Genomic DNA, 24,495 nt, shown 5'->3' with positions numbered 1-24,495 from the left:
CCCTTTCTGTAATACAGGAATATCTTCATAAAATGCGAGAGCACTAAATGAAAGGATGATTTCAATATTGTTTTATGAACTCTGATATAAAAATGAATCTATAACTAACATTTACTGCACTGTGTATACTGTGCTCAAGAGCACAGATTAAGAAACTACATGCCTGGGATTTATCCGCTTGGTGGCTGTGCGACCTCTGTGTGCCTATTTCAGTTTCCTCATCTGTAAAATGGGATTCAAATATTTACTTTAGAACAGGGATTCTCAACCAGGTGTGATTTTGCTCCCCAGAAGACATTTGGCATGTCTGCAGACATTTCTGGTTTACACAACTGGGGGTTAGGGTGTGTTGCTGGCATCTAGTGAATAGATACTAAGGATGCTGCTAAACAGCCTGCAACAGAATCACCCAGCACCCTATCAAGAGTGGCAACACTGATTTAAATGAGATAAATTATGTAGAGCACTTGGAGCAGAAACCACTACTCCAGTGTCAGTTACTATTATGACCAAGCGCTGTGCTATGAGCTTTATTTTCTCATTTTATTTACACAACTCCTGTTGTAGAGTTACCATTATTATCACTATTTCATAGATGAGAAAATTGAGGTTTAGGTACCTAACTTGCCCCAAGTCATAATTAATCAATGATTGAATCAGCACAGAAATCCAGGTTTAGCCCTGACTGGTTTGGCTCAGTGGATAGAGAATTGGCCTGCGGACTGAAAGGTCCCAGGTTCGATTCTGGTCAAGGGCATGTACCTTGGTTGCAGGCACATCCCCAGTGGGGGGTGTGCAGGAGGTAGCTGATCGATGTTTCTCTCTCATTGATGTTTCTAACTCTCTATCCCTCTCCCTTCCTCTCTGTAAAAAATCAATAAAATATATTAAAAAAAAGAAAAGAAATCCAGGTTTAACTGAAAACAAATTTCATGTTTTTTACACTACCTAGACTGACCCCTAGTTTATAAATTAGAATCCTTGTTAAAGGAAGTATGCCTTAAGTTGACCTACTAAATCCCATATTATGCTGTCTCCCCGTAGCCTGTATCTGGATAATTCAATCCAAACTGTTTTTCATTAAGAAGGAGATCTAACTCTAACAAAAATAATCCCAATTTAGAAAGCTGTTTTAGAGTCTGTCTTTCAGAGAAATAGAATGGACTTCCTTGTAATCACTGGCTACAGATCCTTTTTCCACTGGCAACCTTCAGTTGTAACCCTAAAATGGTAACACGGGATTTTCAGAGCAGTGAAAATGCTCTTATAATGATGATTACATGTCCTTATAGTTTGTCCAAACTCATAGAATGTACAACACCAACAATGAACCCTAACATAATGATAATGACGTGTCAATGTAGGTTTACTGATTTTAACAAACATACCACTATGGTGAGTGATGTTGATAATGGGGAAAGATATGCATGTGTGGGAGCCAGTGCATATGGGAAATCTTTGTACTTTCAATTTTGCTGTGAAAAAAATCAAATCCCTTAAAAAAATGATAACCATATTTTCAGGACAACAAAATCATAGCACATGTTGTGACCAAGAATTTTTGTGCTGGTTGGTGGGAGGAGTATAGAAGATGAAATGCAGATAACAGAACTTAAGAAATTTATGATGTAGGAGAAAAATTATTTGCAAAACTGACTGAAATCTTTCAGAAACCATTAAAGAAAAAATTCCAGAAACAGAAGCACACTACCATCGTTAATTTATTTGTTCAAGCACTCATGTTGCAGGCATTACACCAGGTATGGGCTTTGATTCTGTAAGCCCAGTTTCATATATTAGGAGGATAAAAGCAAACTGTGATCCATGTACATGGATGGAAACTAAAGGCTCATGGTTAATCACATTGTAGTTCTTACATTTCTACAGCCTAGAACCCTGTAGTCACAGGTCTTTGAGGTCCTTCTGGATGTTCCAGAGGGTATCTGCGCTTTTCTTGAGTTGAGCAACCTCATCATCCTTCAGTTTCTGGTTGATAACACTGGTTAATCCCCGGGCATTCAGTATACATGGGAGGCTCAGGAAGACTTCATTCTCAATGCCATACATCCCCTGCCAGACAAGAAAAGCATTTAGATTAAAGAATAAAACCAGAGGTAAGAATGATCATAGGTCCTATCTTTAAATAGAAAGAATTGTAGGAAATTTGTAAGCACAAACTCATTCTTTAGATTTCATTACTTACAGGCTCAGATTTCCCTAATACTTCTGTTTTGAATTAGGTTTTATTCATAGAATAGACAAATATACACTATGATAAAACTAGAAATTTATTAAGAAAGTAATAAGTGCTTTATTGGACTGTATGACAATTCTCTCTCTTATGTAGACTTTAACAGAATTTGATATATGTCTTCAAATTAAATTGCATTAAAATGTGGTTCTTAATGGGCTACTTTTCATGAAATCTTAAGTTGCTAAAAATTCTTTAGTTAAGAAGAAAATTTCAGGTGGTAGCCAACCTATAAGATCCAGAATAGTAGTTGGAGGACACTCAAAGGCAAAATTCTTATAATACCCAAGAGTTGCTAGAAAAGAAAATAGTATAATTTCCAAAAACTTTACCAGTTTTTATAATTTAAATTTTATAATTTAATTCACAGAGTCAATTTTACTACACAATTAATTAAATTATTTAATTATCAAAACAAATTACTTTAATAAATTTTTAAACTTTTTATTTCCAAAAATTTTGTACATATACCAAAGGATAGAGAAAAAACAAATTCTTACATATGCACTCTAAAATTTGGCAATGCATCACTTTTGCCATATTTGTTTTTTAAGAAAATCTGACACCATGTTTTACTCCAAAATGCTTCAATATTTATCTTTTTTTGTATGCTTCTTTTAAACTAATGTACCACCCTCTTTACTTTTTCATCCTGGCCATTGACTTGTGGAAAATGAGTTTTCTTACTAAATTTTTTAATGACATTTTAGTTTTATGTGAAAACAATCAATTTCTATTTAACTGTTTCATAGCTTTTGAATTAAACTAAATTTACTTAAGTATCAAGTGCTACATCATATGCAATCTACCAATTTGAAATAAAACAATTATACACTTATTTAAACGACCATCAATTGTGAGACTATGCCAATAAGATTCAGAATTAATATTTAATTTGCCACATCACACAAAAAGAACTATAAAAATTTATTGGATGTCTTAGCCTCTATAAGTTTATGTTCTTATTGTCCTTGGATTTCTGTAGGAAGAGAAAAAGTCTCCATAAAATTTTGAAATAAGAGAAATAACTGTGGACTGAGACTTTATCTTGTCATTCCTTAAATGACTCTATTTATAGACTACAACACTAGAAATCACTTTCTATTTTGTAATCCTTTGTCTTACCTTCACCATCGTTGATACTGGATGAATCCTGGATAAATTTTTAAACATGGATTCAATGAGATCAGCCACACTTAATCCAATAGCCCAATTGGTATATCCTTTTAACTTGATGACTTCATAGGCACTAAGAAAAAAAAATATGTCACAAAAGAGATCATTGAAATCATACTCAATAGTTATTAAAACAAGACTCTGGGTTTGACTCCTGCTCTGTCTCATACTTTGTAATCTTGTTTAAATTATTTAACCTTCCTTGCTTCAGTGTCTTCTTCTATAAAATGAGAGTTCATAAGTTTATTAAATGAGTTAATATGCATGTAAAATGTTTAAAGTATAAACACATTATGGTAGGTGCTATGTAAATGTTTTGATAAATTTAAATAATGGATAGATAAGTGATTATAAAGTCACAGTGGTAAAAATGTACTTTTTTCAGCCAATCTTCTTATTCATAGACATGAACATTTCCAAAGATATTAATGAAATCGGGAAACAATGAAAGTAAATGAATCTTCATATTCAAAGGACAAAACATATCTTGATTTTGAGGTCCCACTTACCAATGTCACCTAAAATACTATGACCAACTAAATTAAGAGCAAAGTGATAGCAATATTTTGCCTGGAAATTTTCTGAACACAAATTGTACACCACAAAATGCACAAAGGCACAGGTCCTTGAGAGGTGGGAGGAGTAACTGAGTATTAGGAAGTTGGGATTTATCACTGACTAGAAGACCGTGTGCAAGTTACATCACCTGAGTGAGCCCTAGTTTTCTCATTTGTAAAATAAAGGGTCTATATTAATAATATTCTAAGGACCCCTTCAACATTTAAAAATTCCTTTTATCATTATACAGGTCAAATTCCTGGGGAGGGGGAATCATTAAAATTGATCTAAATAAAATATTTGAGATACCAGTTAGTTTTGTTACAACAATTCTCTGTAATTAACAGCTTAACATTTATTAAAAATTTTTTTTAAATATATTTTATTGATTTTTTACAGAGAGGAAAGGAGAGGGATAGAGAGCTAGAAACATCGATGAGAGAGAAACATCGATCAGCTGCCTCCTGCACACCTCCCACTGGGGATGTGCCCGCAACCAAGGTACATGCCCTTGACCGGAATCGAACCCGGGACCCTTCAGTCCGCAGGCCAACGCTCTATCCACTGAGCCAAACCGGTTTCGGCCATTTATTAAAATTTTATCAATAATAAGTATGTACACGGTGTATGTGCTTTTACTCAATTTGTACAATAATTCTATTATCATTTGACTTTACAGAGGAGAAACCCGTGATTCAACTTAAAGATTAAATGGCTTCCCTAAGACTATACAGTTAGTGTTAGTGTTATGATTTGAATCCAGGGCCAATGACACCTTGTTTTATGATAAGCATAAAGGTCATAGAAAGAGAGACCAGTTGCTCTTAAGGGAGTTTCCAGAAAAAGAAAATGGAAGGAATGGGGGACATCTTTATCTGAGTGTGGAAACGTAGATATAGCACAGCTTAAACACTTTCAACAATCAATCAGCAAGTATTTATTTTAGGCAATTAGGAGACTAGTGGAGTCTAGGTTTACTTTCTAAATAGGGCAGACTTATCTATGGACAGGAAGCATTTTGAAAGCCCTTCTTACTTGTTAATTCTATGTATTGTTTCTGTTACCTCTACAACAGAATTTCTCTAGAAAAATATTTACTTTCCCTATGGTGACTGGCATAGCAAACTTGACCAGTATAAGTTAGTCTTGTCTGTTTCAGCAGATAACAGCTGCATATTTACTTTAGTAAGAGTTTATCTGAGCAGGCAGCCGTGGAAAGTGTTTATAATTTTATCTAAGCAAAGATAAAATTAATTGTCTTAAATCAAGCCCTCTTCCACTTACCTTTCAACCACCATCTTATGCACTTCCTTCCAATTTTCACTATCATTGTCCGTTCCCATTGCTGGATTCAGTTCCTGGAGAGAAACGCCTGCCACATTCACTCCACTCCACACTGCCACTGGAAAAATAAAAATAACTAAAATAAACATTTTATATGTTTCTAACACTATTTTCAGAAACCTTTTCTTCACTTAGCTCAGCTTTCACCTCTGATGCAAGCTACCCACTTGAACTGTCTCCAGTATATTTCCCCCTAGAGGCTGACTTTAGCATCAAATAGCCACACATCTGAACTTTTAACTTTCAACCATTTGGGTACAAAACAGAATTATTATGTCATAATTAGAGAATATGAACTTCTTGTTTTTCTCTAGGTTCGTGAAATCACAAGGGATTCTGGTTGGGGGCTATCCCGAACTTTTGGCTTGAGAAATTTTTTACTTTCCTCCTATTTATTTTTCTAATATAAGCCCTCCCCCCTTTTTTTCTGTAGTGAGGTAAAAACAAATCTTGGGTAGTCAAAGTATCTCTTCTCATGCCTCAAGTTCAGTCTATACCTTTCTTGGTGTTGTTAATTCTCACCTGAGGATATTTTTTATATTGATTTTTAGAGAGAATGGGAGAGAGAGAGAGAGAGGTAGAGAGAGAGAGAGAGAGAAACATCAATGTGAGAGAGACACATGGATTGGTTGCCTTCTGCATGGGGATCAAGCCTGCATCTGAGGTATGTGCCCTTAACCGGAATTGAACCCATAACCCTTCAGTCTGCAGGCCAATGCTCTAAACCCTGAGCCAAACTAGCCAGGGCCAGTCTATTTCTTGAAAGAAAATTCATGTAACCACAATGAATTTTTCTGGTCTTAATTGGATTAAATATTTCCTTCCAAGAATGCCTCCAAAGGCATAACAGACAAGGTGTGCCTCTATCATTGGCTATATCTCTGGAGGCTTGGATGCACCAAAACAACTCCCTTGCCTATTCTTAACACCTCCTGCCCAGCCAAAAGCATATACTGAAGACCTAGGCATACAAAGATGAGTAAAGACATGTTCTATGACATGGACAAGCTCAGAATTTACCGGGAGAAGCAGACAAGTAAAGGAAACAAAAACAATGGGTAAGCTCTCACAGAAGTATGGAGAAAGTGTAATAAAATGTAAGTAAAGGGTCTACTTAATGTAGGGGGAAAGGAGTGACAGAAAGGGGTACAAAATATAGGCATTGGAACTGGTCCTCAAGAAATAATATGGACTTTTGGAGGAAAGCACTGGAGACTCAGGAAATATAAGCAAAGGCATGGGGTGAAGCCTAGCTCAGCTATGAAAGGAGAAGTTGCCCATGGCCAAACAAAACCATTTTAGCCCAAAACTTTTGCAAAATCAGGCCAACTGTTGAAAAACAAACATTTTCATGGTTTTTGAAAGCTATGAGGTCTACATAAATCATTCAATAATGAGCATGATTTAATTACTTTTCATTTTATGTACATAATATGGGGGAAAAAGATGTTTTGGAAAAAAATGACATAGTAATGAATGAATGGAATCTTGGTCAAGAGTCTGAAGATCTGATTCTAGTTGTAATTATGCCACTAACTACAATGGGTCTTTAACAAGCCACAATGACTGCTTTGCCTCCATTTCTTCCTCATTAAAATTCAAGTCTTCAACTAGAAGACATGTAATATCACTTCTAGATCTGTGGTTCCAGAAATTGTATATTTGTAATGACTAGCATTTATTAAGCTTTTACTATACATCAGACACTATGCTAAATACTTTATATAGGAAATAAATTCAGATAAATGCTTGGATATGAAGAACTCTTGAATCAAGTAGTACAATGTGTCACACACAAAAAAAAATCAGCCTCATTATATAAAAACGCACAAATACAATAATTGTAAAACCAAATTCTTATGATACCAAAGTAAACTCATTACAAATATCACATTACAAACTCCAAGTAAATCCAAAGGAAAATTTATACCTTAAATTTGTATAGTGGGCAGAAATAAATTTTGTAAAACAAAGGTCATTGTTATCATTATTATTAATATTAAAATTTTGTATTATTATAGTTTTATACAATAAGCCTATTCAGTGTATGAAATTCTATGTTCAATACATAGGCTTAGGGTTATTAAATACAATCACAACTGTCATATATGTTTTTAACACAAAATTGTTTGGAAAATATTAATTTCAATGAAAAGAAAAATATCAACTTAAAATACAACATTTAAAATAAATGATGTTTAACTGTTTCAGAATAAATCATTATAAAAGAAACAGAAGTGCACTATTATTTTAATGTTGGTATTGTTGCAATTATTAATTTATGTCCAATATTTCTATTTAAATTCATAAAAAATATTTGAGAGATTTACCATATGCTCTCTTCCTACTTAAATGATTGATAGTTATTATTAATGGCTTATTAAAACTCAGATTTCATTTGAAGCAAGATTTATTTTACATTATTGAGCAGTAGATACTGGTTATTGAAAAGCTTTTATTACCCAATTCATCCCTCTTTCAATCAACATGATGGCTATCATAGCTCTGTCCACTGAAAGGGTCTAGAAGCAGACATACCAGGGGCAGCAGCATACCTATGACAGATCTTTCTTTCTAAATACCATTCCCCTTAGAAGGAAACAGAGCTCATTGGAGAAAGAGATGATTCTAGTCTGGGAAAGGGGAAGTACAAGATGAAACAGGTGTACTTTATTGTTAGAGAAAGCAAGAAAGGGCTCAAAAAATGGTGAGACATCAAAAAGACACAGGACGTATGTAATACTTTCAACAATAAAGATTTTTAAAAATAAAATTAAAATAAGTCACAGCACTGAAAAAAAAGACACAGGGTCAGTCTAAACAATTTATGCATTATGACAATGGTGACAGAACTTTTGTGGAATAAAATAAAAATCTGAGTCTTCATTGATATAAATAGATGGATAAATAAATGGAGAAGAGAAAGCTTTCTCTTACACTAGAATACAAATAAGATATACAGAAAAAATATGAGGGGATTAGAATATGGTATTTGATATCATCATAGTAATAATACATTTAACCAAGAACAATTAGTTAATACTAAATTTAGCAGGCAAAAAAAATGATGAGGAATCAATTATTTCCCTAGTCTATATAAAGTTATCCCCCACAAATTACTTATTTGTACTGTTAGTTATGTAAAAATGCATAAAAATAAAATTTAAAAACAAAAAAATTCAGCCCGGGCAGTGTGGCCCAATGATTGAGCATCAACCCATGAGCCAAGAGGTTCCTGATTCAATTCATGATCAGGGCACATGCAAGAGGGGATATGTAAGAGGCAGCAGATCAATGTCTATTTCTCATGGATGTATCTCTCTATCCTTCTCCCTTCCTCTCTCTCTAAAATCAATAAAAACATCTTCAAAAATTTCAGAATGGCAAGAATAATACCATAAAGTAGTACACAGTAAATATTGTCTATTTTTAATATTAATTTTTTTTTTACCACTTGAGTCGCCATGTTCTCCCAAAATCCATCCATGGCAGCTGCTAGGATGAATGCCAAGTTTTTCAGCCATAAGGTAGCGAAATCTAGCAGAATCCAGATTACATCCACTTCCAATCACACGGTGCTTGGGTAATCCACTTAGTTTCCAGGTAACATATGTGAGAATATCCACTACAAATTTTAGAAAAATATATGTAAGTAAATCAAAACTGATTTCGACTGCTATGTAAATTAGTGGGTGCCCAGCTTCCTCCTCTCCCACTTCCCCATTCTCCCAATGAGATGTGCCTATAAAAATGTACTTTGACTTTTCATATTTGAGATAATGGGGTTTAACGAGACAAGAAAAATGCAGTATTGTGCTTTTTATTTGTTATGAGAAATGAGAATTTGTTACTTGAAATGAAAATATATAAGAACCTAGCAGACTAATTAATTTACTGTATGTGAAAAGAAAAAGGGTTGAATTAGATCATCCCTTACGTTTCCTCTAGTTCTAACAATCCATGACTGTTACTGACTGTCATCATAAACCAAAAGTCATTGGTTACCAAATTACCAAGGGATGTTACTATAAATTTTCCCGGAAACAGATACTATTTAGTAAATAATTGTTATAATACAAGATATTAACATTTCCTACTATTTAATAAAAAGATGTCTATGACAGAGCCTTCATTCTGATGTGGCACAGTTTTGAGACTGCACAGAGGCAAAACCTGTTGGTCACAGTACTTACAGGCTAAGCCGTGAAAGTGCACACAGCAAGGCAAGGGGTTAATTTTGCAGTCTCCATCTCCACAGTCATATATAGACACTGGCTAAGGTATTTTAAGGTCATTATGGACTAGATTTTATAAACTCTTCCTTGGCAACTTGGATTCAGGCCAGTCTGACTCCTGGGAGAGTTAAAACTTTGAAGCTACCCCTGGAAAGCTGTATAACCAGCTATTAATGTCTGCCTTAGGTACAGGATATACCAATTTCATTATGTGCCAGGCATTTGTCATTCCTGCCCTACATCTATCTGCCACAGTGAGAACATTTAGATGCAGGATTGAACTATTTAATAAACTGCGACCTAGAATTACAGAGAATAAGAATACTAAAATAATCTCTGTCTTTGCTGGCTTTCAACTCTCAATATTTCACAAAGTATTAGAATTCCCCTGGCTCTTACTCACAATCTTTCTCTGTATGGGCTGTCAGAGATAATCAGTTTTACCATTTTACCAATGTATCTATTACGCTCACCAATAAACAATAAGTTTGGTGGCAAACTATAGACACAAGAAGTGTGAAATAGAGAGTGGATTTTGACTGTGTAGGCTAAAATAATGCAATTCTTTTTAACCAGAAGTATTACGTTTTAACAACATTTGGTGTTAGCATGTGTTTGTCTATTTATACAGTCTCTTTCCATCTTTAAACCAGGACTAAATAATGATTTTCTTAAACTCTTTGTTTCAAATTCAATCTGATTCAATTTTGAAGTTTTAGAGATTAGGAAAATAAAAAGTCAGATATGCTAAAACATTTCTTAGAAATTGAAGCCACGTTCAAATGTTTCATTATGTACTCCAAGATAATCTTTATAGAAATTTTAAAAGCTTTTAGACTCTACAACAAACCCAGATTAACAAACAGATGAAACTGTTTTATATACCAGTAAAACACTTCTCACATTTTTAAACATTTGGCCTGGGACAGTGCCATTAGTTGTGCAAACACCACTATTTTAGGGCCATTAACAGAAGACATGTGAATTGCTTCTGCTAGTGAACACCAAGACAGATTTTCTTAAATTCAAAAAACAAAATAAAACAAACCCCGAACACACTGAACTTAAGCATAACTGATCCCTTTAGGCATTCAAATACCTGGGTTAGAAACCACAATTATGATGCAATCAGGGCTGTACTTGACGATCTGAGGAATAATGAATTTGAAGACATTAACGTTCCTCTGCACCAGGTTGAGACGACTCTCTCCCTCTTGCTGGCGAACTCCAGCAGTTACCACCACAATCTTAGAATTGGCGGTCACAGAGTAGTCTAGAGGGAGAAGTCAAAAGGTCCTTTAAATACAACTCTTCATCAAAACAAACCAGGTGTGATATGCCCCCAAACTATTTCAACGTTCATAAGCTTCTAGAATTTACATGAGAATTACGTTTTCTGTATTATAAGGTTTTACAATGCTCCTGTGGCTCCTTCCTTCTATAGGGAAGCATTCCAAACATAAATTCTCTGCCTCTGGCTAAGAATTTCAACCTGCAATTGACTTTATAAAATATTGCATTGTCAGTAATAATACAACGCATAAACAGTGAGTCCAACAGGCAGCCCTTCAATAAAAAAAAAAGGCAGCCTGACCTGCATGGCTCAGTGGTTGAGCGTCGACCTATGAACTAGGAGATCACGATTCGATTCCCGGTCAGGGCACATGCCCAGGTTGTGGGCTCAGTCCCCAGTGTGGGGCGTGCAGGAGACAGCCCATCAGTGATTCTCTCTCTTCATTGATTTTTCTCTCTCTCTCTCCCTCCCTCTCTGAAATCAATAAAAATATATTAAAAAATAAAAGAGGAACCAGCCTCCTGTCTGATTTAACTACAAATTTTAAAAGAAAGCAATTTAAAGGTACCTTTAGGTCTGTAATGTTAATTCAATCCATGATGGGGAAGGAAGGAACTGAAGTGATTAATTCTTGGCTAGCAATTAATTTCTAATACTCAAGCTTATTCACTTTTAGCAGGGAGTTTCTCTGGAGAATGTGTCCTTTCCCAAAATAGAAAGACATTACGGTTTGATGCAATCATTAGACTCAATAGCTATGGATGATTCATAATTAAGCTATGCTGCTATGTAACTTTGGACAGTCATTAATATTTTATCAGTTTCCTCTCCCATAAAACGGAGGTAATAGGACCTACCTCTCAAAGGGCTGCTATGAAGATGAAGTAAGATGAGCCATGCAAAAAGTTTCACAGTACACAGACTGCTTAACAATTTGATCAGTAACAGCTATTATTAGTAGGAGTATTATTAGAAATTACTTTGGAGCCCATGTTTCTGTATCTTTAGGCAGAGCCATGCTGTGCTGGCAGAGCCATGGCATAAACCTGCTCATCCAGAACAGACAGCTGGAACATGAATGCATTTAGCTTCATCAAGGCACTCAAATAAATTACTTCGGGCAAATGTTTTTTTCCTGTTTGAAACCTTCCCAATTCTCATATACACATAAACAAACATTATAATACAATTTGCTAAAATGTTATGTACCAAATGTGTGGAAGTCACATGGATGTTTACAGAGGTAACACGTTTGTGTTTGTCCTCCAGAATGAACTGGAACCCAAAGGAAAGAAGAAACTGCCAACACTAGATTCACCACGATGGGAAGACTAACGTTGTATCAGGGGGTGAGGGTATCAATTATTAGATAGGTTGCACTGGGCATGAAATAACTCTACCTTTATCTGCCACAATTTTAGGTGTCTGAAGAAATAAGCTTCCATGCTGCAGATCCATCATTTCTCCTTTGAGTTTATCTTCCAACACATCCACAAGGGCCAGCTCATCAGCCAGAGACTAGAACCACAAAAACAGGTGTTAGTCCCCTAAGCTACTCTAGGATACCCCAGCTCACAGTATGACCCAGAGACCCTTTAAATGGCTAAGAGCCAAATGTCTACAAACCTCGAGACCTTAATCACAGAGTTTAGGTGTGCACTTTTTTTAAAAAATATATTTTATTGATTTTTTACAGAGAGGAAGGGAGAGGGATAGAGAATTAGAAACATCGATGAGAGAGAAACATTGATCAGCTGCCTCCTGCACACCCCCTACTGGGGATGTGCCTGCAACCAAGGTACATGCCCTTGACTGGAATCGAACCTGGGACCCTTCAGTCTGCAGGCCGACGCTCTATCCACTGAGCCAAACCAGCTAGGACTAGGTGTGCTCTTGAAACAAATTCATGATAAAACATCTTGAATAATGAACTATTAATATTCAAGACACTGATTTTTCAGAATTTCATTCTAGTATGCAACTAGAATTTGACACAATGCAAATGGCTTTAAGAATATGTAGATGTAAAGATTACTGCTGAAACCAACTTGATTCAACAGTGGCCTCAGGGTGCACAATTATTGGGGATGGTGACGAAGAGACTCACCTAGACCCAGGAACAACCTTGGGCAGAGTGTCCATCCCTGAGGTCACCCCCAGTATGGAGGGTTTCTGAGGGCAGATCTGGTTTAAACCATCATTAGTTTAAGTTCACTTTAGAGTAGGATTTAAAGCCCTGGCTGAAGTTTGGAATCCTCAGCTTAGCTCTGACCAATATCTTGGTGGATCAAGGAAAGAGGATTTTACAGATAGAGGGATCCAGGACTAGTAGATTCTCCAAACATAATCAATCCAAACATGCCAAGTCTCAGAGTTCTTTTATTTTCTACTAGAGGCCCGGTGCACAAAATTTGTGCACAGGGCTGAGGGGAACCCTCTCCAGCCTGCACTCTCTCCAATCTGGGACCCCTCAGGGGATGTCCGACTGCCGGTTTAGACATCCCTCTCACAATCCAGGACCACTGGCTCCTAACTGCTCACCTGCCTGCCTGCCTGATTGCCCCTAACTGCCTCCCCCTGCCAGCCTGGTCACCCCTCACTGCCCTCCTCCCCCCCCCGACTGGCCTGGTTGCCCCCAACTGCCCCCCCTGCTGGCCTGGTTGCCCCACGCAGCCTGCTGTTCAGTCATTTGGTCATCCCTCACTAACCTCCCTGCTGGCCTTGTCGCCCCACACAGCCTGCTGTTTGGTCATTACTGTGAGTGTGTCCTGACCAATTTGCACAGTACCCTGTTATTAGTATAGATTCCAGTTGTCATCCTATACCACCCACGCAAAAGAAAAGCCTAAATGAATAAGTACTATTTAATCTTGATCTAGTGTCATAATTTCACGTTTTATAAAATGTCTTATACATAACATATTTTACAGTTATATTTCTCTATATCTCTGCATGAATATTGGGGAGAAAAAAACAAAACTCTGGATTCTTCCTTTCAGTAATCATGTATGTTCTTCAGCATGTCCTTGATCTTTTCTTCTTATAAAAGTGGGCAGGGTGGTGGGTGAGGTGGGTGGGTGTCCTAGATGCAATTAAGTAGCCTTTCAGCTTTGAAATTTGGTTATTCTATGGAAATTCATTATTTACAAAGTAAAAAGTAGCTATCCTTCCCATTGAAACATCACTAATCTTTGCCTCTGCTGTTTTTAGGACTGTTGGCAAAATAATTAGCTTAATATGATATATCAGTGCTGGAGCCCACTGGTAATTGGAGTTCAGGAAGAACTTTGAAGGATAAGGGGTAACCTTGGGCAGAACTGGTGGTGTCAGGAAGCTGCTGACCAGTAGAGAGAGAAGCAGAGAGAGGTGAGATGGCCAACAAGAAACCTGACCTACTTTTGCTTGCCATCAAATCAGGTCCCGCTCCCTGCAGGAGCCAAGGAATAAGGACAATCCTGTCTCCAGAACCTCAGTGGCTGGCTAGCCTCACGAAGTGAGCTGTGAGGGTTTGCTTGTGACAGTTTATCTGAGACTCAAGCCTCCTTGTGATGGAATGTGTTCCTAGTTCCAAGAAACAACTTAACTTGCAAATTTTCTGAAATCCCCCTTTTATGAGACAGGAATTACTTGTAAATACTTTCTCATTGCCACAAATGTCCAATATTGGCAATAATTTTCATCTATTTTTACTTAAACACATGTTTTAACCCTTTTAAAATGGTTTTGTTCCTTTGCAACCTCTGACAAGGTCACACAAAACCCTCATTCATGTTTTTTAAGTCCTAAATTATACAGTAAGTCCTCACTTAACATCGTTGATAGGTTCTTGGAACTGTGGTAAAATGATCTATTCCGAAACCAATTTTACCATAGGCTAATTGATATAAACAAGACTTAATTTCCTACAGCATCACATCAATGTTATAATGAAGCATTATTTGGCAACCCACTAAGTTATTTCAATATAACTTAATAATAGCACTAGCATTCTGTCAAAGTACTAAACACAAAGAACATCACTCTTATTTTAGTAACATCACATGTGTGCTGGGGAAGGCAACAGGGCAAAACAATTTGGGGCTTAAGTGGAGAAGGATATCACAGGATCTCAGATCCTGTCTTTGGTTTCAGTGGGTGTAGAGAATTGGCTGAGAAGTGCCTACACAGCTGGCAAGGAAGGAAGCGATCCAACACTTGAAAAAATAATTGCAGTGACGAATTTAGCTGCATCTGCACCACTGAATATCCTCCAACTGTGGAGGCAGGCAAATGGAACACGTGTGACTAAGGACTGATGCTGCTGTTTGGGGAAATAAATCTCCTTCTGCAGTAACTTAGTGTATAGCCCATGAATTTACCATCTATGTATTCCCCTTAAGTTGTAAATATATTTTTAAATATTTGAAACTGCAAGGCTCAGATTATTTGCAAAAGCAATAATTTATTAAGGAATAAGGCCAGTTGGAAAGCAAGACCATCACTGTTGAAACCTTGTTTAACATACTACAAAAACGTCTTTAAATCTAAAGTATCGTGTGGACTGGACACAGCCATAATCTGTCTCTTGGTTCTCATAGCTAGTAAATTCCTGCCACCAATGCTTTAATATTTGATGGTTGCATTTTTTTTAATCCTCACTTGAATACATGCTTTTCAATGATTTGAGAGACAGGGAGACGAGAGAGGGGAGAGAGAGAGAGAAAGACAGAGAGAGAGAGAGAGAGAGAGAGAGAGAGAGAGAGAGAGAGAGATCGAAGTGAGAGAGAAACATCGATCAGTTGCTTCCTGTACACACCTGGACCAGGGTGGAACCCGCCACCCTTCAGTGTACTGGATGATGCTCCAACCAACTGAGACGCACTGATGGTTGCATTTTTATTTTCAAGTGTTTAGGGTGCATGAAATTTGTGGTAAGAAAAGGCGTAACTTTTTTCAAATAATTAGCTAAATGGATAAGCACTGTTTATCAATAATTTGCTTTTTCTTCTCTGGAATGTCACTTCTATCATTTAATATGGTTTGGGCCTGTTTCTGGGCTTTTAGTCTGTCCCAGTAACCTGTCTATGCTTGTACAAATTCCAAGTTTTAATTAAGTCCCACTTGTAAGCTGACTTTGCCTATAAAAACTGCTTTGTAGTATATCTATAATTACTTGGCTCCTTCTAAGAGACTTCTTCTGCTGTTTGTTCAAGAAGAAGGCTGAAGGTGATGATCGAGAATAGACACTCAGACCAAAAGCAGCTGGGCACAGAGGCTCAGGGTAGAATTTTCATGGAAGAAATATGTGACCCGGGCAGGATGAGGATTGGAAGCTCCATGCAGAGTTTCGGATTGGTAGTGGGGTGGAAGTCATATTTGGCAGGAGCCATGAAAAAGGAAAAGCTATGAAAAAAAATCAGTCATTCATTGAAAATAAAATGATGTTGTATTTGGATGGGCAGAGGGATTTATAAGTGTAAAAGTTCTAAAGGGAAGAGATGGCGGAAAACAGTTTTGAGAGCCAAAAACTGGAGTCAACTGCTACTATGTGTAGTCAGGGTTGGTAAAAAAAAAAAAAAAAAAAAGAAAAGAAAAGAAAAAAAATTCAGCCAAATGTAAATGCAGTTTACTAGTAATAGCAGGAATATTCATTTATTTAACATATATTTATTGCTGAATGTGCCAGGCATTATTCTACTCATCAGGAATACAGGAATGAACAAATTTAGCAAAGTCCTTGTTCTCAATAAATGTATCAGGAAAAGAATAGGAATTAAGCAGACAATTTAAGATGATTCTGATGATGCAAGCACTATAAACACCAGGGGCACGGTGATATTGAAGTTACTGGGGAGTTGACTTTGTATTGGAGAGTCAGGGAAGGCCTGCCTGCAAAGGCACGATATGATTGATAGGAAGGGTCACTCTGTGACGGTCTGGGGTAGACATTCCAGGTGAAGAGAAAATCAAGTGAAAAGGTTTCCACAGAGATGAGCTTGATGTTGTGGTTTTTTTTGTTTGTTTTTTTTAAATATATTTTATTGATTTTTTTACAGAGAGGAAGGGAGAGGGACAGAGAGCTAGAAACATCGATGAGAGAGAAACATCGATCAGTTGCCTCCTGCACACCTCCCACTGGGGATGTGCCCGCAACCAAGGTACATGCCCTTGACCGGAATCGAACCTGGGACCCTTCAGTCCGCAGGCCGACGCTCTATCCACTGAGCCAAACCGGTTAGGGCGAGCTTGATGTTTTGAAGAACCAAGGCAGAGGGTGAGAGATGAGGTCCGACCCAGCACCACCACGTTGCACTGGCGGGTGCTCCTGACACTGCGGATGCCGCTCCCTAGAGTTGCGCACCCTGCTGCTTTGCTCTGAGACAGGCAGGGGGAGATCCTTGTGGCCCTGCAGGGTCTTTGCATGTGTGTCGCATACGTGCACTGTGCCATTACTGAAAAGTTTTAAGTAGGAGCGTTCCCATTTTTATAAAAGCTCGCTATGGTTATTATGTTGGCAATGAGGATGGAGGTGGGGTGGGGGGGTGGGAAAGAGTACAAGCAGAAAATAACTGAGTCTTCGTAATGTTGGGACATGCTGCTAGGGAGCCTGAGCTGCCTTCACAGGCCTAGCTGAGGTGTGGGCCGCCTCAGCCTCTCTCTCTCTGACGCCCTAGCTTGGCTCAGTTTCTGGGCCAAAGCAATGTGTGTCCACTGTAAAGCACACCAGCGATGAACTCAAAGGGCCAGGCCTGGTGCTCACTATCTATGTGATCTTAACTAAGTCACTTAATCTTTCTGAGTTTCTTTTCCAACAGTAATACATAGATGACAATCCCCTCCCAGAACCTTCGTAGAGAAATGAAGCAAAATACAGAGGCCGGACAGAGTAGGCACTGTTCATTTCCTTTCTCTATTAAACTAGTGGGGTTTACAATCCTCACCAAATATCAATACCAATTTTGAAGCACTTTCACACTTACTCATTAAAATAAGATTTAAACATGTTTAATTAATCAAATGGTCTTTGAACAAGGCAGTCATTCCCTCGCAGCAAGCATCTGAATTGGAAGATTCCCACTGTGTTAGCAGCAGGGTCTGTTCTCTCAAGAAGTGGGCCAAAGTATTATATAACTGCAGATACAGTCTCAATTAAATTATTTACTAGGGAAGACTTCAAATATACAATTAAAACAGTCATAGAAGTACTCATAGACTCATGATAGCTCAAATACAGGTTTCTGAAAAATGTAAATTTTGAGATTAGCAGGAAGAATGAAAAATCCTTAAGCTGGTATTGCATTAATACCTTTGTTTTTAACCACTCAAATACTAGCACAGAATAAAAGAAAATTCAGTCTTGGGTTCAAAATACAGTTCCATCATGCCCTGGCCGGTTGCTCAGTGGTTAGAGCTTGGGCTCCACAGACAGAGGGGTCATGGGTTTGATTCCCCATCAAGGGCACGTACCCTGGTTGCATGCAGCCTAGGTCGGGACGTGTGTGTGTGTGTGTGTGTAAACCAATCTCTCGTCTATGTTTCCCTTCCCCCCTTCTGCCCTCCCTTCCACTCTAGAAATCAATGAAAAAATTATCCTCTGAGGATTAAAAAAAGAAAAAAATATATTGTTCTGCCCCTGCCAGCTGTGACTGTGGGCAGGCTACTTCATCTCAAGTCTCAGCCACCTCAGCTAAAAACAGGATAGGACAGTTCCCACTTCTTCAGGTTGTTGTTAAAAATGAAGCATTTCAGCCCTAACTGGTTTGGCTCAGTGGATAGAGCGTTGGCCTGCAGACTAAAGGATCCAGGTTCGATTCCCTGTCAGGGTACATATCTGGGTTGCGGGCTTGATCCCCAGTGTGGGGCATGCAGGAAGCAGCAGATCAATGATTCTCTCTCATCATTGATGTTTCTATCTCTCTCTCCCTCTCCCTTCCTCTCTGAAATCAATAAAAATATAGGAAGCATTTCAGTTAAAACACTTTGAACAGGTTACACACTCAAATGTTACATAAAAGGAGTGTAAAATGGACTACGTTTAATTTTTACCGGCATGAACAGTGAGCACTAAAGTGTGGTTATTTAAATTCCCTGTAATTTGAGAAGCAGTTATCCTAAATCCCAGGCACCTAGTCAATTAAAATGAGCTAAAAAAAATGCAAAAGGACAAAACCTTCATTATCGCACACTACATACGTTAGCTGATTGCTTTGGTAACTTTTTCTTGGTGGGGATCCAGAATTTGTTCCTTTAGAATTTAAACTTTGCAAATAGAAATATGCTTGGTGAGGAGTTATTCAGGCAGCCTTTCCATAAATACAAAGAGAGTGTGTGTCCTGAAGACAAGGCATTTTTTGTTTTTGGAGGGGAATAGGTAGTTCCTATATTGAAGGCAACCTTGAGAAGGAACAAGAAGGAATTCAGTGAGGTAAATAAGAAAAGAGCTCTTTCCTCAAAAGTCCTCAGAAACTAAACAAAGCTAATTATGATTTAAAGCACAACAGGATGGGAGGCAAGCCCCAAGTCCGTGGAGGTGTAAAGGAAAAATAGAGTCTGGAGTGGAAGGTGCTAATGGTATGATATCAATGTTAAATCTCCTGATGTTGATAATCACATTTGTTATGTGAGAATATTTGAAGATGTCCTATTTTAAATAAATATACTCTTAGAAGGGAATGATATCTGCATTTGATTCTCAAATGGTTAAAAAAAATCCACTGTGTGTATGTGTGTATAGAGAATATAATAAAAATTTATGAATTGGTAAATCTGGATAAAGTGGATATGAAAGATGGGTTGTTTTTTTTTACTGCTTCTTACAAATTTTCTATAAATTTTAAATTATTTCAAAATAAAACAATTGGGTAAAATTTTGAGGAGAATAATAGGATATTTCCATGACCTCAAAAAGCCACTGTGTACATTATTTATTAATTGTAGATGAAAAGGGGAGATTTGCAGTGGAGAAATCTTGCAGTCACCACCAGTAATGAGGCACATTGAACACTGCATGACTCCTGATGTAATGTATCAGGAAGAACACTACATCACCTAGTCATGACCCCACCCAAAAATATTAACCTGGACATAATTACAAGAAAACATCAGACCAACATAAGTGGAGGAACATTCTACAAAACTGACATGGACTCTTCAAAAATGTCACTGATATGAAAGACAAAGAAAACCCGAGTAATCGTTCTGGATTAAAGAATAAAGGGATATGACAAGTATATAAAATATGTGATCTTGGATTGGGGTGAAAACAGCCATAAAAAGCATGATATTAACAGCTGGAGAGTTTTAAATCTGGGAACTATATATTAGATAATAGTATTATATAAACATCCAGTTCCCTAGGAATCTTAACTCTATTGTGTCATATAGGGACACTGTCATTCTCTCAGGAGACAAAGGCTCACATATGTGAAGGTTCAGTACCATGCCTACAACTTACTTCAAGTTATTCAGGATAAAAATATCTTTTAAAGATACAATAAAAACCTGAGGTGCCTGAAGAACACATGCTGAAAGTGTCCATCATGTCTGGTGTTCTTGAAACGTACCTTTCCCAGAATGCTGATGGCACACGCCATACCGACTTGTCCAACACCCACGACAGTGATCTTATTGTTTGGGATTGCTGCCTCTTCCTTGGCAACTGGTGCAATCAGTTTTTCCTTAAGAGTCGCCATTGTGCACTGTAAGAAAAAAATCAAAATATTACACATGAAATTTGAATGGGTACTACCCTAAAAATGTTACTACTGTAATTTTTAAAGTATAGTTTGAAAAGAGCCTAATGGTCTGCTACGAGACAGAATATACTTTAAAGAACCATGTGACTCATTTAATGGAGAACTTAAGATAAGACCTCCATGAAGCTGTTTGAATTTGGGTTCTTCTCTTCAGTCTATGATTCCATATTAGTATTTAACAAGTTGTAATTTTGTCTTGTGGCTATTCATTCACTGGCTAAAAGACAAAAATATTTATATTTAAATGAACTGATCTTTCTACTCTCCTTCTAAAGAATTTATATGTAACAAAAAAATTTATGGCCAATTATCAATATAGTTTCTACAAATGGTTATTATCACACTTGGAAGACAGGGACTGACTTGTTCTTCTATTGTTTTCTTCTACTTAAATATTATTATTATGATTTTTTAATCCTCAACCAAGGACATGTTCATTGATTTTAAAAAGAGGAAGGGAGAGAGAGGGATAGAGAGAAACATTGATCAGTTGCCTCTTGCACATGCCCCGACTGGGGATGGAACCCATAACTCAGATATGTGCATGGGACAACACTCCAACCAGCAGAACCACCCAGCTAGGGCTACTTAAGTCTTGTGTCACCGTGTACTGAATATATAATGTGTGCTTAAGTAATTAAATAAGTACAGTGACAATAAAATAGTGATGAATGATGTTTGTGCAAAAGGTGCCCTCCCCACCCCCCCAAAAAAAATTACCCTGAATTCCTTTTAGTGTACCTTGGAAGCTTATTGAAAGGTGGTTAGATAATTACATATTTTCCTTTCAGGAGGTTCCAATGAAGAGATTATCAATGCTTGAATTAGTTTCTTTCCAGTCTTTTCTTTTTTTAAAGCCCCCCAAAATTAAAAATTAAATTGAAAACTATGGGAAAGCATCCTACACAGTAGTATCAAATTTATCTGTGCCATCAGATAAGCAGGTACCCTTTCTGAAAACTTAAAACAAATGGCAAAATTTACTGTACCACCCTGCTTCTTCAACAGAGAGGGTACAGATCATTAGTAAGCCTCTTCTTCAGAATTAAGTGTCAGTTATCATTGTGACCCATTATAATGTCCATTATTTATATTTCCTTTTACTTATATAATGCTAGACTGTAACCTTGGGGGTCACTGCACCTGTTTCAAATTGTGCCTCTCCTTCCCAATCCTGTTTCTTTTTTTGTTTCTAGTCCGCAATAAACTAAATGACAAAACCTACTTTAGCAATTGTATATGTTAAGAGTTAGTAAGTCTCTGCGTTGGAATAAAGTACTTAACTTTGGAGACAACTGTGTAACAACTATTTCGTTCTAAAGCTATCCTTCCCCCACCCCCTCCTGCAAAAAAAACACACATTTTCCTAAATTGAGAGATTCTTTAGCCTTTACAGAGCACATTTGCATTTCTTGTGGATGCTAGTGAAATCCAGAACAGCATGCAACTGTCTTTACAGATGACCTTACAATGAAATTCATACACGTCCTGCATTTTTAGCGGAATCAGAAGAAAAAATACTGCCTCTCTTCTTGTTGAACAGAGGTAGATACAAATGCAGTTTTTCTCCATTACGTTTATTTTCATTAGTTGTTTTAGATCCTTCAGGTACACAGAGGACGCAGAAAGCAATGGAAAACAAAAATCCAGTAATGGTTGCTACCTAAATACTGACTGGTTGTTCAGATAGATCTTTTAAAATTAATTTTGGGAATTTCAGAAATTACAGTTTAGAGGCAGTACAGATTATTTCATATCTTTCTGGAGAAAGTTTTTTTCTTCAATATTTCCTTAATACAAGTTACTAAAAAATTAGAATAAAATGTTTTGTAGTGTATGCAGGACTGTGCCAAGATCAGAGTGGTGGCTGTAAGGAAAAAGAATGATAAACAGGGTAAAAATAACCTGATTCTTGTCCTTGACAGTGCAGCCCCCCTACCCCCTCGTGCATATAAATCATTAGAAATAAACCAGTGCCTTAAGTTCAGGGACAAAGATCCCCTTTACGAATAGCTCTCAATTCTAACTTTTTAAAAAGCCACGTTTTGCCATCTAATTCCTCCAGTGAACAAGCGCCAGCCCTCCCCGCCCCCTCTCTCCCGGCACTAAGCGCAGCCTCCAGTGCGGCCGCCCACAGGCCATCTCTCCTGCGTCGTGGCGCCCGCAGCCCGAGCGGCAGGGCACAGGGGAGGCGGCAACCACGGATCTCCTCGGAGAAGGTCTCCTCGGAGAAAGTCTCCCCGGAAAACGTCGAGGCCGTCCTTACTCTCAACACCCAAAGCTGGCAAAGTAAACACCGCTCCCCACGCACCAAGAAAAAAAGGGCCGAAATGAATCCGTCTGCAGCTCTGGGAAGGGCAGCGTCTCCAGCTGCCGGGTCAAGCCTGGAGAGCAGGTCAAACCTGCAGGTCATCCTGGACCCTCATCCCCGCAAGTGCAGTGGCATTTCTCCAAGCTCCCGGTAGTAGATCCCAATGCCCAGGTTCAAGAGCAGCCAGCCTTCGCCCACCCCCTCGTTCCTTCTCCCCGCCCCCCCCCCCCCCCCCCCCCCGCTCAGGCACTGGGGGTACAGTGACCGCCCTGAGCCGATCAAGGACGAGAGCCCGGGGTTTAACTGCAAATGAAAGTCTCTCCCCCACGGAGCACAGGCCGAATGAGAGCCCCGCTGCGCGGCGGACAAAGCTGGGCTCGGCTGCACCGCCTCGGGTCCACCTTGCTCCCCTGCGGATGGCACGACCTGCAGCCTCGAACCCACGGGTTGAGCCAGGACTGGAGTCCGGATGCTCAGGGTTGAAGGCCATAGAGGACATCTGTCCTTCTCAGTTCTTCCCTCACTCTTGCAACACAAGGACTCCCCTGTCTGACCCATCCGGGTTGCCTTTGAGTCGGGATTCAGGACATGGAGCTGAGACCTACCAGGAGAGAGAAGGCTCCTCAGATGGTAGTAAGAGTCGCGCCAAGAAAACAGTATCAGCTGCAGGCGTCTGCTCCCGCGCAGGATCTGCAAGGAGGGAGGAAGAGGCGGGCCCGCCCCCTCTGCAGCCTCCCAGCTTTCTCTATTGTGATTGGAAACCCGAGCACCGCCTACTCCTCCCCTCCGCTCGCTCAATCCCCTTCAAGGACAAGGGCTCAAGTATGCACATGCCCTCCTCCTCCCCAAAAGAGCAGGTCACCTTCTGGTGGCGAAGGCGGCTCCGCTCTCAGCCAGCGTGACAGTAGTCAGAGGCCGCATTATGTCTGAAACCAATCTTCGCCTCTTCAAGACTTTCACGCTCTTGTTTAGTTCAAATAGAAATAAAATTCAATTTTGCTTTTCAGGTCAACTTTAGAAGACCACAGTTTCTAGCTAAGATGTTGATGATGCTGTTCCCTGGAATAGTGCTGGTGCTTCGGACTGTTTTCAAAATAAAGCAGAATTTTCCATTTTCATTGTCTCAGTTATAAAGCTCCTTTGATGCAACAATTACAGGGTGTGTGTGTGTGTGTGTGTGTGTGTGTGTGTACCCTCCCTCCCCACAGCACCACCTAATTCAGCCAATATGCCTGATTTGCCTACTAGATGCCTGAGGAAGTGAGGCCTAGAGCCTGTTCTCCCAAGTTCTCTACAAATCTATATGGTCTCACCAGTAAGGCTCTGCTTCTGTTAGTCCCTGGTAACTCCAAAGATGTATTTCATCTCTGTGTCAACACCCAGCTCAGTGCCTGGTACCTCAATAGAGCGCTGGTGAGTGAGTGAATGCATGAATGAATGAGCAGTTGGGAGTATCCTGAAGGGAACAAATTCCTGGGCTCAAACCAAAGAGTGTGTGTGGCAGCGATTTTTATTCCTCTTGTCCTTGGAGGCTGTTTTCTCTGGGTGTCTGAAAAACATCAGTGCCTACCTCTTTAACTAAACATGCCTCA

General features: G+C 38.6%; 1 protein-coding gene across 1 annotated transcript; it reads right to left on the bottom strand.

Annotated features, from left to right (window-relative positions):
• Positions 1-1,703: 1,703 nt before the first annotated feature.
• Positions 1,704-23,972, bottom strand: LDHB (lactate dehydrogenase B). Its single transcript, XM_080662721.1, has 8 exons — positions 23,509-23,972; positions 20,401-20,535; positions 12,259-12,376; positions 10,664-10,837; positions 8,781-8,954; positions 5,270-5,387; positions 3,377-3,500; positions 1,704-2,070 (listed from the first exon to the last, which is right to left on the bottom strand). Exons 2-8 carry the CDS (start codon positions 20,527-20,529, stop codon positions 1,903-1,905), a joined length of 1,005 nt encoding a protein of 334 aa, XP_080518847.1. The 5' UTR covers positions 20,530-20,535; positions 23,509-23,972; the 3' UTR covers positions 1,704-1,902.
• Positions 23,973-24,495: the final 523 nt, after the last annotated feature.

Source organism: Plecotus auritus (assembly GCF_963455305.1).
Source record: "Plecotus auritus genome assembly, chromosome: 3".
NCBI classification, from domain to species: Eukaryota; Metazoa; Chordata; class Mammalia; order Chiroptera; family Vespertilionidae; genus Plecotus; species Plecotus auritus.
Note: the sequence above shows the minus strand (reverse complement) of the source record. Positions and strands in the feature narration are given on the sequence as shown.